The sequence below is a fragment of the Tauraco erythrolophus genome, chromosome 9, assembly GCF_009769465.1.
Source record: "Tauraco erythrolophus isolate bTauEry1 chromosome 9, bTauEry1.pri, whole genome shotgun sequence".
NCBI classification, from domain to species: domain Eukaryota; kingdom Metazoa; phylum Chordata; class Aves; order Musophagiformes; family Musophagidae; genus Tauraco; species Tauraco erythrolophus.
In genome coordinates this window covers 3,330,583-3,347,494 of record NC_141473.1, presented here as the reverse complement: position 1 = coordinate 3,347,494, position 16,912 = coordinate 3,330,583, and the positions used below count along the sequence as shown (strand labels likewise).

At 42.2% G+C, this 16,912-nt stretch overlaps 1 protein-coding gene across 1 annotated transcript in view; it reads left to right on the top strand.

Moving 5' to 3' along the window:
* DOCK1 (dedicator of cytokinesis 1) overlaps positions 1-16,912 on the top strand; it is a 316,175-nt gene that overhangs the window by 14,095 nt on the left and 285,168 nt on the right. Inside the window, exon 2 of the mRNA XM_086616514.1 lies at positions 12,101-12,184. Within this exon, the coding sequence (XP_086472640.1) occupies positions 12,101-12,184 (84 nt within the window). The remainder of the gene's footprint in view (positions 1-12,100; positions 12,185-16,912) is intronic.

Genomic DNA, 16,912 nt, shown 5'->3' with positions numbered 1-16,912 from the left:
TTTAGATATTAAAACGAACTGTTTTGCTGGACATGGAATTGAGCATACAACGCGCTACCCATCATTAGTTTGTTTTTTTAATAGTTTCGTTTCGAGACAGAGATCCTGAAAATGCTGAATGAGTTGAATAGCTTAGAAATAACCACTGGTTATTAGACTGATGGAGTATTTTTACGGGGGGGGGGAAACAAATGTTTTAATGTGCAAGTGGTTGTGGAGGACAGATATTCGATCGAGTTTAGCACGAGCTTGTGCTACCAGTTGGAGCTTGTCTAATACAAACATTTGAGCAGATTTAGCTTTTTCTGTGTTGTTTTGGAAATCGTTACAGGGAAGTGGTTCTCCGTAAGCTGTTGTTTCCGATGGGGCAGTGCTAGGAATGGCACCGATCGGCTCCTCTAGCTGGGAGCTGGCCCTTGCCTCCTCTCTTGGCTGGTCCTTCCTGGGGCTGGCCAACGTGCGTGTGCTGCATCCTAATGCTTTGCCTCTTTTCAGTTGGAGTGATGCTGAGAAGATAATATGCAAAAAAGAAGGAATAGTTAAAGTATTTTTTTTTCTTACAGCAATAGGTTAGCAAGTTACTACTGGGTTAGTGAGACCTTAACCACCCCACTGGCATTAATAGACATGGCCATCAGTGGAGTTTTTAAAATATGCTCTCTTCAGGTGGTTATGCTTAGAAAGTAAGGTGTTATGGGCTTGAGCTATTCTGAATTAATGAGGGTGGTTTTAGGGCTGAGGGGAGTAAGGGTAGAGGTTAAAAGGATGGTCTCTGTCGCGTTTCGTTAGGCTGAGGGATGCCCTAGCAGTGGGGCAGTGGGACAGGACTCAGCGGCTGCTGACAGAAAGTTCTCCCCTGGGAATTTGCCACGCTCGTTCGCCATTGATTATTGGCCTAGATCAACTTTAATTAGACTGGAAAAGGCTTTAGGGTGATCAAATTAGCTTGTGATGAAGTGAAGTGTTGTGACTATAGGTTTAGGTTCCTGTTGCGCAAAAAGGTGCGGAGTTCAGCGTCCATAAGCAGAGCTTTCATGTGTTCCTCTACTTTGGTTTTCCCTGCTTCCCAGAAGTTCGTATATTTGATTTATGGAGAGAGTAGAATGTGATGCTGGGTTTTTGGAGAACAGGAATACCATCTCGGTTACAGCGCCTTCTCCCTGTTTCTCCCAAAATGAACATAAAACCAACTATGGGTTCAAAGGATTAGAAACATGGAGTTTGTGCAGATACGAGCTCCCTCTAACCCCTGTTTCTGGTGGAAGGGGTTGATGACGAGAGACCAACTCTCTGCAGCCCGGAGCGAGCCGGACAGTTGCTCTTTGTTAAGGCTGGCTGCCGAGCCAACTCCGTGGCCCTTCTGAAAGCGGCACAAGGCATGTGATTTCTTACTGGTTTGGAGAAAAACAATTTTTCCCTGTTTTTGCAAAATGCCGCTCTTATCTTTTAATGCATTCAGTGCCGTTTGACTCGCTTCCGTGGTTATGTTTTTTCCATTAATTCCAGTATAAGATACAATTTTAGGAAAAAGATCACGTATTTCCAATTTCTGCAATAGCCTAGCTGTTGTGGGAAAGAGAAAATGTTGTGAATCAAACTGCGGCTCTTAGCAGGTAATTCTTCTCTCTGACTGTTATTTCTAAGGAAGCAGAACAAGTTCCACAGGGATTGTTCGACTCTGGATCTGTACTCTTCCTCTGTAGCCCTTGCTGTTGGAGACAACTTGAAGGACTGAGAGACACATAAGATGATGGCAAATAAAAACAGAGTGAGGCTTGATGTGTAAAAAAAAAAAAACAAAACCAAAAAACAAAAACCAAACTCTAAAGCTCCTTCTGTCTTCCCCACTCCTTAGGCTTTCCTGAGAAAGCAACAGAGGAATTTTGATTTTGTTTTCCCTTGTAGAAATGCTGAGGAGGAAGAACAGTAGGAAATGAAAACTTCTTCCCATCACCCCATTTTCCCTTTGCTTTTGGCTTTTTGCTCTGCATTGTCAGCTCTGTGCTGCAGTGAATGGTGTCTTGCAGGGGCTGTTTTTTTGCTAACTATTTCCACAGTAGTGTGATAGCAGTTTTATTGTGTTGAACTTGATTTTTATAGTCATTGAAATGACTATTAAAATATAACTGTGATGTTAAACTCCCTGCTATAGAAATGCTTAGTGAAAGACACCCTCTTGGCAAAATTGGTGCAACAGAGACCTGCGGCAATGGGAAGGGCTTCAAGAAGCAGGGGAGCGATCAAGCATCTTCACATGGAGCTAAGATGAGTGCAGTGTTCATTGTTTTTGTTAAAATCCTCATGCAGATAAAACTGGGCTTTTCTTACTGGCTTTTGCCTAGCAACAGCTGAAAGCTGAAAAAGATGTTTTCATAAAGTTGCTCCTTCATCTCGTGCAGGATGAAGGTCCTGAGGAACTTGCTGTGTCCATCATCCATGACCAGTCTTCTACCCAACCTAAGAGGTGCTTCTCCCACCTGCTTGGGAAGCTTTGTGCCCTACTTGAGCACCAAACGGGCAACTTGTGATTGAACATGGGTGCCTGTGCAGACTTTGACCATAATTTGTGCTGGTTTAGCCTGGAGCACTGGATTGGAAAGGACATCAGGGTTTGCCTGCGTTGTGCATGTGACTCTGATATAGTCCCTTTCATAAGCTGGTTTTAAGATGGAGCTTTGGGGATGTTCATGCCAGCTTCTGTGTTTGGCAGGACAGTTTTGAGCTCCACTGCTCTGTTTGGGACCTTCTCCTAAGGCTGTAGTCGGTGTTGGTTGAAGTTGATGCTGTCTCCCTCCCATGCTTGGCCGTGTGCTGATGGCTTCGGTGCTGTGCTGATGGCTTCGGTGCTGTGCTGATGGCTTCGGTGCTGTGCTGATGGCTTCGGTGCTGTGCTGATGGCTTCGGTGCTGTGCTGATGGCTTCGGTGCTGTGCCGTTGCTGGTTTTCCCCAATTGCTCCAGTTACTTATGGAGCTGCGGCAGAAAAAGCGCTGAGGTTTTGAGCAAGCTGATCTCCCTGGGACTGTTGGGACGAGGTGGGCGACAGCGCTGGCGCACGGGAAGGGGCAGGACATGCAGCTGGAGGTACACCAGCCAGGAATGGGTGCGGAGCTGCAGTGCTGCCAGCTGCGGTCACTTATCATCGCTTGGGGAACCTCCGTCTAATCACACTGCCTGATGTTGACTCATGACCAGTTCATACACATTTGATCCTCTGCCAGCATTGACCGTAAGCTGAACTAGTTCCTCCTCCTCCCCGTCAGCCTTTAACTCTTTTCCTTCCTTCCCTCTCATGCCCAGCAGATACCTTGATGAGTTTTATGCTTAACAATACTGAAGGTTTTGCAAATTTTGCAAAGACTTCAAGTAGAGGCTCTTTTGAATTTCAGTTAGTCAAAAGCACAGAAGTCCTTTCTTCAGATATACATGGTGGTGAGCATCGTGCGTGCTCAGATGCTGTCTGTGCCTTCTCTGAGGACGTTGCCTGTAGACCCACCATAGCAAGAGCCGAGTTATCACTTCTTAGTGTCCCCCAGTGAAATGTGTGAAGTTCAAGGGCACATCAAAACTCACTTACTTTGTGATTCTGCATTACCAGAAGACAGATGCCGAGACATCTGCCTCTAGATAATGTTTTCGGTTTGCCTAAATCAGCATCTTGCCTTTTCTACAAAAGCCAGTGTTAAGAGCTCGGGGTGGTGTGATTACTACTTCTTGCATACAATGTGTTTCAGTTAATGGACTTTTTATTAAAAATCGATTTGAATGTTCTTGATTGTGCTTCTTGTTAGCTATGCATTATGGCACATTATTAATGCTGTTATAGTCAATAATGATATCTTTTTTTAACACTAGTTTCAGCTTTATATCCTCAGTACTTAGTGGTGAAGTACTCTGAATACAGATTAAGTAGCAAAGAGGAGGGAGAAAGCTGTTAAGAGTGAGTTGGCATCTTACTTTATTTTTAGGGAGCTAATGAAGTATCTGGCTTGAAAGAGAGGAGGAGGAAAAGCAAGAACCTCAACTTGGTTCTTGGAAATCTTGAATATGTCCAGAACTCTTTTTAATTTTTTTTTGTATTTTTAATTAGTGCAGAAGGGTTCTGTCCTACTTGAGCTCTGCCCGCAGGATTCAGCAACAGGGTGGTTATGCTTCTGAAAGGCAACATGACTTAAGTTTGGGGATTGCTCTGGATTTGTGAAGTTTCCTCAGCTTATTAATTCGTGCTGGGTAGTGATAAGGCACCAGATGTGTTTCAAAATGTGTTGCTCCCCTGTGTTGCCATCTGTTACAAAACCTGACGTGTCTCCTTATGTTTATAGAGGCTTGGGTGGCCCTTCCATCTTTCTAAGCTGAGCTCAACCAACAGTCGGTTCTGCACCTGTGCTTAGGTTCTCCTCTAAATGCAGAATTTATTCCGATGTACTTTTACTGGTTTCCTCTGGAGCGTTTTGTGTCCTTGCTTTGGAAGAGGGAAGGCAGGCTGTCATCGCAGGGATGTCGGTTTGAGGGGTGCCAGAGTCTGCGGGTTCAGGACTCTTACCCTCAACAGATGTCCTGTGTGGCTCATGGAGGAGAAGCAGTGCTCTTGGGCTCCCCTGGGAATACAGTTTCCAGATGAACCAAGGTGTGTTTCAGGAATTTGCTGCTCAGGTGGAGGAGGCGAGGAAGGGAATGTTCTCCCCTCTGTAAAGGGAGAATGAGAATAAATCCTTACTATCTAGTTAAACTTGCTGGGTTTAGTCTGGTCTTGCTGGCGAGATACCTGTGATAAAAGTCACGTTCATGGATTTAATCAAGAAGATGTGGTGCGTTACTGGGGAGGAGGAACCATGATCTGCATTTTTTTCGTTAGCTTGGTGGTAACTGTTCAAGTCTAACTTGGTTCAGTGTTCAAGGCTTCTGCTCCCTTTAGGAAATCCATCTTTTGTGAATGTTTGGATGACAGAATAACTAGAATATTGAGAAAGAACTGTCCAACCAAGCTTGATGAGACCAGGAATGACAAAACACAAGGTGATTTCAGTGAGGCAGGAAGACCTGTGCTTGGTTAATACACACATAAGGCTAGTGTCTTTAAGAAATCCTAGCTGCAGCTCCTGACTTGTGCACTTCTGTTTTCTTCTTCCTTCTCCGTTAGCCTCAGCTGTAAAAATTGGAAACTCATCTGGGTAAGTAACAGAGGACTAAGGAGTCTCCCTAGTAGTGTAAACAACCACTTTCCTTTTAGAGGAAATAGGAGGAAAACCTCCAGGTTTCTTTTCCTTTTAATACTGTGCAAGAGACTGCTTTCACCTCTGCAGTTTCAGTCTGCCTTTACTGAAAAAGCACAATTATGACTTTTTTTTTTAAACGACAGTGTAAAATAAAGCTGATAATGTGTTAAGCGTAGTTTGCTTTCTTTTAGGAGCGTGGAACAATTAATACAGCCTTTAATGCAAAGTAATTCCAGGGAATATTACTCTGTAACGTTTTTACGGTATCTTCAGATAGCTCAGCTTTCATACGGTCAGAGAAAAGCTTTTTCAGTATATATTGATGTTACCTTTGTTTGCTTTTTCCTTTTTTCCCCCCCTCTCACCTCTCTAATTCTTCTAGTGTTGCACTCCTCATTTTTTCAAATGTGCGCAGATTAATGAGTGCAGTTCAGTAGAGGTGTTTGTTTTGTGTTCTTCAGCAGTAAATGGGTTTTTAGTGCAATTACTGTAATGCCCTATTCATTGTTCCTTTCTTTATCAACTCCAAGAGTTGAAAAAATTGCTCTTTCTATGCCCACGCTAATCCTTTGCTTTTGGCACTTCAGTACTTTTGTGAGGATGTGGCTGCGGTGGGAGGAAGAGGGGAGCAGGGAGAGCCTTCACCCGGAGAGTCGCTCAGCTGGAAGCACTGCTGATGAGGAGACATATCTTTGATGGTGATGAAGCCTTCTGTCCTGAGGTGTGGGAATGAGAGGTGGCTTCAGGGTGGTTTTGTCACTGTGACTTTGCGTTTTCTCTTTTGCCATGCGAATTCTGCTCGTTGCATCTCGGAGCTGAGACCCAAAGTTCACTGATACGTTTGCTGGATGCTCTTCAACCTTCTTGTCATCTATTTCCACCTCGACTGACCGACAGACATAATAAATCCATATGCTGCTGGCTTTGTCCAATGCAGATCTCATGAGCCATAAGTTCTGTACGTGTCAGCAGCACGTCCCCTAAAATTACTAGGTGCTTTCTCTATCATGAAGAGTTTTGGTGTGGGTCAGACATAAGACTGCACCTGAAATGGTCCATTTGAAAGCCAATGCAAGTGTACCAATAACACGGTTGTCAAGGAAATATAGTCTATAGGTGTGATTTTTGCAAATATAATAGGCCCTCACAGCTCCAGATTAAATCAGTCATAGTTAACGATGCTTAGAACTGGAAAATAAAGCTCTTTATTTTTTAATCCACAAATTTGAGAAAACATCATTCTGTTCTGCAGGCTGTCCTTATAATCAGAAAACGTTGGACGGATGCGGATGTCCGGGAGATGCGTAGCTCGTGCCCAAGACTTCAAAGAGCATCATGCCCCCTTTATCTTCTCAAGGGTCTTCTGCAGGGAGAGCAGTGATATTCTCCTGGAAGGAAGTCACCTGTAAAGGTGACTCCCTTGCTCGTTTAGACCTGATTGCCATAAACTGGGCCATGTGAACTTGATAGTCCATCTGTAGCGCAGACTTTACGCCATGCTGGGTCATGAGAGCTTGAGCTGACTTCTGTGTTTCTTCTGTGGAAAGGCTCCGTGTTTGTAGCTCAGAAAGCAGCATCTTTCCTGAGCTCCGTGGCCTTTGGTGTCTCTTCGGTGTGGTCTCTTAAGTTACCTCTGGCACAAATGTATCCCTTGAGGAGCAAACGTATTGGAAAATGGTAAGGGTTGAGAGTGGTTGCAATAGAGAAGCTTAGTGGTGCCTCTTCGCTTGAAGTTTGTTACAGAGGGGAAAAAAAATAATCTCTGTATAGGTGAAGAGCACTGTGAGGTTAACTTGCACCGGCTAGGTCCTGGTCGTAAATCTTTTGATGCTTGAGTAACCACACTCTTTATCTTGCTTGCACATTAGAGCAAAGGTTTTTCTAACCGACGAGGCTGCCCGACTCCGTGCCAAGACAGTGAGCCTTGATTCTCGGTTCAGGTGGGATGGGGAGGCCTGACATTAGCTGGTGTAAATATTCCTAATGTTTCATTTGGCTTAGAGCTTTCCAAGCTGAAAATATGTCACGCTGAGAACTGGATTTTCCAAATCAAGCAAAACTCATTTCAGTTAAAAAAAAAAATAATAAAATTTGGAAGTTACACTGCAGGCTTTTAAATATTGTAAATGGTGACTCAGAATACAGTTGATGATACAAACTATAAACATACCAGTTTCATGCTTTATTCCTCCAAATTTTGTCTTTTCCTTTAACTAAAGGCTTGTTGTTTGCTCCAGTCAAACATTTCATCTGTCAGAACATCTTTTGATGTCACTCTGCATAAAAAAAGTACCCTGAGAGGGAGTTACCTCCTAGCTCACATAGGAGTATGCAGTGCAGTTCAAGCCTTGTTTTGTAATCACAGGGGTAGAATGCCAAAAATGTGATTTTGTTGTTGTTTTTGTTTGTAGGCATGTTTTTCAGATACATGTATATTTTAAAATAAATCTTCCTTCCATGGCCATTGCTTCTCACTCCGTTCAGGTCAGTGGGAGCTGTCGCAGGCAGTAATTACCACTTGATGGCTGTTTGTCATCTTCTGCCAAAAGAATTGGTCATTACAGTGAAGCTCCTGTTACGTGACCCGCCTTGTGATGACAGACACCAGTTAGTGATCTCGGATATAAATTTTAATGTCTTTTATTTATAGCTGCCTGCGATGCTTAGTGTTATTCCGTTTAAATGCTTGAGAAATGCTTAGCTGAAGTGTGAATTGAGTACAGGATTGTTTTTTACTTGGCATAATGTGAATTTTTCCCGACTGAGATGTCTGGTACGCGGCAGCGAGATTGCTCGTTGGGGTCCTGAAGGTGGAAGGCTCGACTTAGATTCGTTCTGCAACAAGAAGGACGTGGAGCTGTTGGAGTGGGTCCAGAGGAGGGCCACAAAGATGATGTGAGGGCTGGAGCACCTCTGCTATGGAGACAGGCTGAGAGAGTTGGGGCTGTTCAGCCTGGAGAAGAGAAGGCTCTGGGGAGACCTTCGAGCAGTCATCCAGTACTGGAGAGGGGCTTTTGACACAGGCGTGTAGTGATGGGACAATGGCTTTAAACTGTAAGAGGGGAGATTTCAATTAGAGGCACTGTAACAGGTTGCCCAGAGAAGTTGTGGTTGCCCCATCCCTGAAAGTGTTCAAGGCCAGGTTGGATGGGGCTTTGAGCTACCTGGTGTAGTGTAAGATGTCCCTGCCTATGGCAGGGGGGTTGAAACTAGATGATCTTTGAGGTCCCTTCCAGCCCAAACCATTCTGTCATTCTATGATTTTTGGACATGTTGAGTACCCACGTGTCCTCTTGAGTCTAGTGGCAGCTGTGAAGCGTTGAAGAGATCAAAGTAAATACCCGAAGGATGGGCATAGGTGTTGAACTCCAACCATGCAAGTTTGGAGGAGTTAGTATTGACTCTGTAACTTTGTCTTCCCTGGTATGTGCAAAAACTGAACTGAAAACACTTCTGTGTTATCGAGCAGACTGTCCTGCATGCCGTGTACTTGCCTTCGTTAACATCCCTCTGCTCAGAGCAGTTCAAAATGTTCATTTTTGTTAATGTGTTTTTCAAAGAACCGTCTTCCGCAGAAGAGCAATTATTGCTTTGAAATGCTGTGCACCAGATACTTAGGAGAGAGGGTTTATCTCTCTGTAATAATGAAAAAGTTAACAAAAACATTAAATGCAGGAATAGCTAGCTTGGCTTGTGTTGATGTCAATAAAACTGTTACTTTCTATAGCCTTCATTTAAATACTGTTGATATTAGTCTCTGATGCACTTGACCTTTATTCTTTTTACCCTGAAGTATCCTCTCCTCTATTTATAATCTTACACTGCATAGTATATTTTCTCTTCCAAATTGCTTTTTTGGATTTTTTTTTTCCCCCACTTTTGCACTAAGATATATTTATTTATGCCTGTAGATGCCCCATCCCTGGCAGTGTTCAAGGCCAGGTTGGATGGGACTTTGAGCAACCTGGTGTAGTGGAAGGTGTCCCTGCCCATGGCACGGGGGTTGGAACTGGATGATCTTTGAGGTCCCTTCCAACCCAAACCAGTCTATGATTCTATGATAACTCTGTAGTCTGTCAAGCAAGAGAAGTACTGCAGAGAAAAGGACCAATGCAACCTGTCCTATGTCTGTTGTTGTTAGCATTGTAAGCTGGAATTTGATAAATTCTGTGGAGAATAAGTAGTAACTCCTGAAGGTTGAAAATGAAGTCATGACCATGGTTGGAGGCAGCGCTGGGCACCGTGACCCATCTTCGTGGTGGGATTAGACCTTCTCATGTGCCCGCTTGGATGGTTCCTGCTTTCGCGCTTGGGGCTAAACCGATTATCAGATTTGAGGTCAAGAAAGTATTTTTTCTCCACTTACGAGTTCTTATAGATGTAATTTATGTTCTTGATCTTCTGTGTAATGCTTGATCTGCCCTGCTTCTTGGGATTGCTTGGGAATGGGAGAAAATTAAGCTGGTAAGTGAGGGTGCTTCCTGGATTTGATGTCTTACTGCATCTATAATGGCGGCTTTTGGCCTTTTGCTGTATGTTTGAGGGTTTTTTTGGAAGTGCTTTGTGACCTATAATGAGCATGGCATGTGTCATGTCCTATAAACCCTTTTTGTCTGTACATCTGTGAAGGTTCTCTGTGAGAAGGTGAGTTCCATGTAACTTATCCAGGTCTTTCCATTCCAATAATGGTACCTGAGAGTCCCACTGGAGCACTTCTGACCAGTGCTGCTCACCAACCCCATCCCTGGAAACTGATGGAGAAAGAAAAGCCAGTGGTTATCTGAGGGGTGGCAGAAAGTTTTGAAGTAACAGTCATATTGCAAAAATGCTTTCACTCCCTGAAGAGTTGTGACGAATAGTAAGAAATTCTGATTCTCAGATTTTTTTAAAAAGCTGTCTTTTGACACTGCATCCTGGAAGCTGTCACTGTGGAGAGGAGGTCTGTGCCCAAAGAAGCACAGTCCTTTAGGTACTGGAAACGTGAAGACGAGATGTACGTAGTGTCTCACGGTGAAGGAGGAAGACTACTTTTGTCGTTTTGTTAATTGTTGAGAACAGTGTATAAAAGGCATTTACACTTGGCAACCTCATTGGAGGGAGTAACTGCAGTTGCAGAACCGTGCAGAAACTTTTGTGGGTCCACCTTGGCTATGTAGTTCATTAACTTCAGTCCTGTGAAACACTGGAGTCTCTGCCTTCGGTTACAAGGACCCTACTTGGGATTGGAGGGTTTTGTTTCTTACAGAGAATTCGCTCCATATGAAATGTAAAAATCTAGCTTTAGGAGTTATAGCTGTTTTATTTTTTAGATTATTAACATTTTTGTCCAGGCAAACCCAGTTTGCAGTGTTATTTGTCAGATAAAGTTCTGGGTGTTGTTAATCTCATTGCTCAAGAGTTTCCAGATTTTCTTTTGGAAAGGGTAAGGAAGAGAGGTCTTTGTGTTACTTTTTGTTCTAGTTTTAGTTTATAATCTTCTGAAGATGGTAGTTCTTAAAAATTCTGCTTTCCTATCAGCCAGTTCTTTAAAAACAACCCCCTCTGTGGTTTCTATTTATTGGTTATGGTGTCACTTCATTGATGAGTGGGGTAATGCATCTTTTCCGTTTGAACTACCTCTGATAGTATATGCCTGGCTACTCTTTTTTTCAAAGCAAAACCATTTTTGTTCTCTCCAAAGTTACTCCCTGAAGTCTGGCTGAGCGTGGGCAGCCTACGGGTTGGTGGCCATGAGGCATGAGCTGCTTCCAGCATTGATGTTTTTGCAGTTGCCTTCATCGCTGGCTGAAGGTGTTCATCCGGTGCTCCTTCAAGGAAGATAAATGTGGGTGGGTGTGAGTGGAGGCTGGACCACTGGTCTGGGGGACAGCGATGAGCAGACTGTCCTCCAGGGGTTGAGTTGGAACTCATAACTTACAAAAAAGTTACTTTTGGAATATACTCAGCTGTGAGGTTTACTGTTTAGGTGCATCTAAACAAGTCAGAGTTTTCTCTCAGTCCAGAGTCCTTTCTGCTGTGCTTCAGATCTCCAGTATTGACACTAGCTCTGTGTAACATGAAGGTGCTTCAGATCTCTCACGTGTTGTGGCTTTTGCTGTTCATCCTGGATGGTGGGACTCCAGGCTTCTTCTGAATTCAGCACTGGAAAGGGAAACGGTTTTCACTTTCTTGTCATTCCTTACCCTGCTTGTGGCTGGAGCCGCTCAGAAGTGTTTGTGGAAAAAAAATGCATTTGGTGAATTTGCAGGTTGTGGTGGTGCACGTTGTGGATGTTGTCAGGGCTTGCTAATGAGCAAAGTATGAAAACTTGGTTATGATACTATAAAATGAGGGATAGGACAAGTCTCTCCTGTGAATATAGTCCGTTGATGCAGTTACCTCTGGCACTCAGGAATTCTGAAATCATGTTGTTTTTAAATATAGTATGCATGCAGTAAATTAATAAAGTGATGAGAAATTATTCTTTAATATTAGTGGTGCAATTCAAGTTTTCTAAAGAAACTTTGAGGATTTTCTGTGTGCTGAGCTGACAGTGGAAGACAATGCAGTTCATTACAGACCTGCATAAAATTGGCACAACGTGCTGGAAGACCAGCAAGTACAACAAAAAAAATTAGTTCTATTGTTACGAAGAAGCAAAGCGTTTTAAATGGAGTGAGGGGCTGTCTCTAGAAAGTGGACTTGTGACTTCTTGAGATTCGTTACAAAGGGAAGTATTAATGGATTAAAGGACTTGTAAAAGTTTTACAAAGTTTTTTTACAAAATCCTTTATTAAAAGTTTGAGAGTGGCGACAAGAAGTAATAAAAACAGTTATGTGGAAGAATGAAAATCCTGGAAGTTGTGTTGTCTGGCATGTACTAACAGCAGTGTTTCCTCTGTCCAGCTCTCTACAACTACGACGCGAGGGGGCTGGATGAACTTTCCCTACAAATAGGCGACACCGTGCACATATTAGAAACGTATGAAGGTAAGTTGGCAAAAGCTGCTTGTCAAAATGTTGCTTTTGCAATTGCATTACTCCTCTGTTTGTGACCTTCTCGTGTTATCAGGTGATGAATTACTGACTTTCTTGCTGGAGGATAAACCACATGATTTCTAATGAGCACAGAATTAACCAGTGCTAGACGTGAAGATGCATGTGGTGGATACCTGGTGAATAACCGTTTCCTTTTCTATGGAAGATGGACGTTCACACAGCTGTGTTTGTATGGATCAATTGTAGCATCTACCCAGCGTTGGAGAAATGATAGATGCTTTTTGAATACCCTCGGGTAATGCAAAAGGAACCTGCTGCTAAAAGAAGTTTAATCTGAATTTGAAAGTCACCTGCGTCCTAAATTATTTATATGTCTCATATGAGAGGGATACATGTGTTACAGTGCCGTGGACTGATTTCAGGCTTTTCAGATGCTTTACTTGTTTTGATACGACACTGTAGAAACATTCCATGTACCAAAATCTTTCCTCCTTGATCCATGTGAAAGGGGATTTGAATACTGAGTGTGATAATCAACAGAATGTGAAAAGTCATAACGCTTTTCATAACTCTTGCTTGATCCAATACTGAGCCAGGCAAAATACAGCTCTTTCATTATATCCTTGACATGAAATTTTATAGCATGCTGCAGTTTGGAAAGGTATAAGTAACATATAACTAAACTGTGTTCATTTAAAATATTGTAACACTTTTTGTCTTGTGGAAATGTGATTTACTTTAATATATTGATTTAATTTGTTTGTTTCTCTAGACAGTGATCTTTTGGTACATTTGTGTAATAAATTTGTTTTAGATATTGGCTTAATACAATTTTTTTATTGTTGCTTTTACTGAAACAAGCAATGCTGTCTCAACAAAAGTAACAAGCTCTACTCATCACTGTGCAAATGAATTTTCTCATTGTTCCTAGGCTGACGTTTTCTTGCAGAGTTCGGCTTGCTGCTGCAATGCCAAGTTTTACTCTAAGCCAAGTGATCTTTCTGTTATCTGCTGTTATATGCTTTAATAAAAATCTAATAATGCAAAAATTTAAAATGCAAATCGAATGGTTTAAATGTTGCACAGCTTGGTACTTTTATATATAAACAGATTTATCTAATGAATGTGGGAGAAACTCTGAATGCTGAATAGAGTATGTGAACCCGTATCAAATGATGACTGCTGCCAACTAAGTGGGACAGTGGAGATGAGTCATTTTTCCCCCAGACTTAAATAATGAAGACCTCCACGCTCACATGGTTGTTAGGCTTCAAGCACATGGGATGAGTTCATGTTAAAAGAAATGCAAATAGGTTAATGTTCTTCCAAACACTTCATGCAGTGATTACTCCTTATGTACCTACTGTGATGGGAAATTAGATGCCGTAATTCTTATCTCTCTTGTTCACAGAGCTGCCATTATTAGGTAATTATTTGAGCTTTTTGATCTCCAAGTTCCTCTATGCAAAACGTGTAGATTGTGCCCCAGGAGGTTTCATACCGTATGCACTAACATCCAGGTGTGCGCCTGGGAACTTCCCTGCCATCCGTCCTGTCCGTGTCAGGGCAGCGGTGGGATGGGCCAGTCTGAAGAAAACCCCCCCTAATAATATGAGCATGGGACAGAAGAGTCTTTTGAGGAGTCAGTAAATGCCTTTTTGGTTGGGGATCTGTGATTCTGCTTCTCACAAGTCTACCCCTTTTCCCTGTGTTTAAGATTGTGGGGAAAAAATTGGCTTCTCTCATTGATACCTGCTGTATTATGCATTCTGCTCCTGGCATCCTACTGTAGAATTGTTACTATTTTGAAATAGTTTTCTGCAATAATTAAGTTAAGAGTAGTTTTGAAGGCTTATATGAGTCCATGGGCTTTGAAATGGCAGATTGTGGTTGTTTGTCTTTTTTTTTTTTTCCTCTCTGAATCTGCTTTGTTGTCAAGGAAAGCTTATGGTAAATCCTTGCTCAGTTGGTCTTCTCTATGCAGAAGAAAGAGGCTGAGAAGTTGGAGGGCTTGGTCTCATATGCATAGTCTAGAAGACCTGTTTTAAGGACAGGCAGGTTTCTATAGGATATCATGTTGCTACCGTGTGTTGGAATGGATTGCTAAGATGGGCTTCACTTATGTGTTTAAAATATTACTTATTTTTTTAATCTATATGTAGAACTTATTTTTGAATTTGTTTTGATTATCAAAACACTTTAATCTTTTTAATCAAAGAAAACTTTTTTCCCTCTGAAAGTTGTACAACTAATGCAATGTGCACATGCTGTAAAGTTCCAGGTTTGTTGAAAATAGCCTGTATTTTTGTAGGAGTTCTGAGATTGGAAATGAACGTGCACATTTCACTGTTAGTTTCTGTTCTTTCAGGAACCAAAGCAAAGATGAAGCTACTTTCTAGAGTAATTGATATTTAAAATTAAATTAATATTTTTCTTTCAGTTAGGATTTCAGACAGTTTTATTTTTCAGTTAAAAAACTTCCTCTGACTTCATCCAATGTGAGCCTTACAGGATAAAGCCAACCAGCAAAGCCATATGATTTCATAAATATCCTCTATCTCGCAGGAGAGAAATATTGCATTTCGTAGCAGATATCCCAAAAAAGTATTTGCCACATTCCGAATTAGTACTTGCCAGATCTTTGTTGTCTTAATTCCATTTCTTTACATTATTTGGTGGGATGGGCAAACAGAACGTACGATCAATAAATGTGGCTTATTAAGGTGAATAGCTGTTAAATTTAACAGTAAATAAGCCTCAAAAACAAGCTTGTGTGTTTGAACAGTTCTAGTGCTGCTGTGGGAAAGGGAGTTTGGATTCCCAAGTAAGTATTTTCAAGTAAGTTATTCCTGATACTGTGGGAACCTTTAGTTGTTGGTTGCAGGTGTGTTTGGGTGGTTTTGTTGTTGTGTGTTTTTTTTTGTTTTGTTTTCTTTTTAAATACAGCAAATACCTTATGTGGGTAACTGTGTAGTAAATAGATGCATCACTGAAGAAAACCAGCAAATTTTTGAATGTCTTTTGCAGCTTTAACAGACACAAATATTTCACTGGTCCCTTTTCTTAGTTGGGTGTTTATGTGGATGCAGGTTTCCAGCCATTGTATCCCATGTTATTTCTTAAGGATGAGGCTAGAAAACCTGTAGCAAATCAATAAGCTTGCTGTAGAAAACTTTATGTTAGCATCTTTTCTTCTCGCTGGTGTTTTGTCCAAAACCAAATTGGCCATGAAGAGGGCGAGGAGGATCTGGAGCTGTCGGTGTGTGCTCCAGGGAAGCGATTGACAGCAGATATTTGCCCTCTCTGCCCACAGGCTTTGGGTCTTTCATTTATTTTTTATATTTTTTCCTGTCATCTCCAAAACTGCTGAGGTTACAAAATCAAGAACTCAGGTTAGGCAGAGCCACAACGTAGGGTGATAGATATGAAGGTGACATATCTAACGCAGTGGTAGAGGGGTAAGGGGTAGAGGGATGTGTGAACTCACTTTTTGAGTGTGGAGGAGTAGATATCGCTTGCCTAAAGCAGCAGCCATACTATACTTGTTTTTTACCTTGTCCAATGTCTGACAATAACCTGTATTTATTGTGTATTGAAGAAAAATCACAGTTTTGTGATCTTAATTTAATTCGTGTTTGTGAGGGAGTTGGTTGTTTTTGTAGTCCCTGTCTGTACGTGGAGGATAACTGCTCTCATCTTACAGATGGGGAAGTAAGAAACTGAATAGTTCTTATGTTTTGGGTGGTTGGTTAGAGATGACTCCATGAATTTAAATGACATCACCCTTACACACATGTGTTCACGGCAAGACTCGGTGCCTCCAGTTGCATCAGTGAGAGTTAGTGCTCTCTGAAAATTGGGCTCCCTGCTGCATGGTTACAGGCCAGGTACCCAACAAAAAACTTCATTTAGGTGGTGGCTGCCAGTGAAGAGCCTGGTTGGACTTGCCTGGCTGCATAGGACCTCTGCAATAAGCAGGAGTGCAGCCAGTTCTCCAAGGCAGGTTTTGGCTGTTTCCTTATCTGCAATCTCTTGTAGCTCTTACTGTTTGCTGCAAAGCTTCAGAAAGGAGAGAGTCAGTAGTGAGGAGCTTCATTTGCTACCTGCTTTTTAATCTGCAGCTACAGTGGGATGTCCTGAGTCAGACAGCACAGCAGGTGGGATGGGAGAAGCGAGGTGGCAGAGATAATACAGTTGTATGTTCTTTAGTTTGTACAGTGCGTTTGATCAGTTATGGCGCTTATTGGTTTAGACTCCAGAAGTTCAAAATGTTGGTTTACTCATATAAAACTGAGGGAATTTAGTTCTTTAACAGGATTGACATCTGCGTGTGTCTATGCACCGATTTCAGCTGGTGGAGTAAGCACTAGCAGAAATGCCACCTTTGCACCTGAGCCAGAAACTGTGCGTGGTCATTTCAGCAACAGTTTTGGCTGATATTCCTCTGAAATTAATGGAAATGGGAGATGTGAGGCCATTGCAGCCTCTATAGGGAAGGGAACTGTGGTGGTTGTAGATGCCAGATTGAAGAACCATCCCCAGTGATTGTGGAGGACCGGCTTCTGGTGCATGCTGAAGGTGATGAATCTTTTTAGCCTTGCTGCTGGAGAGCAGACTGAAAAAAATCCTGTGTGCTTACAACTTTTAATTTGTATTTCTAGTCCCAGAGCGTAGATAATGAATTTATCAGCGTTCGTTGACTTCCTTGAACTTTCTTCT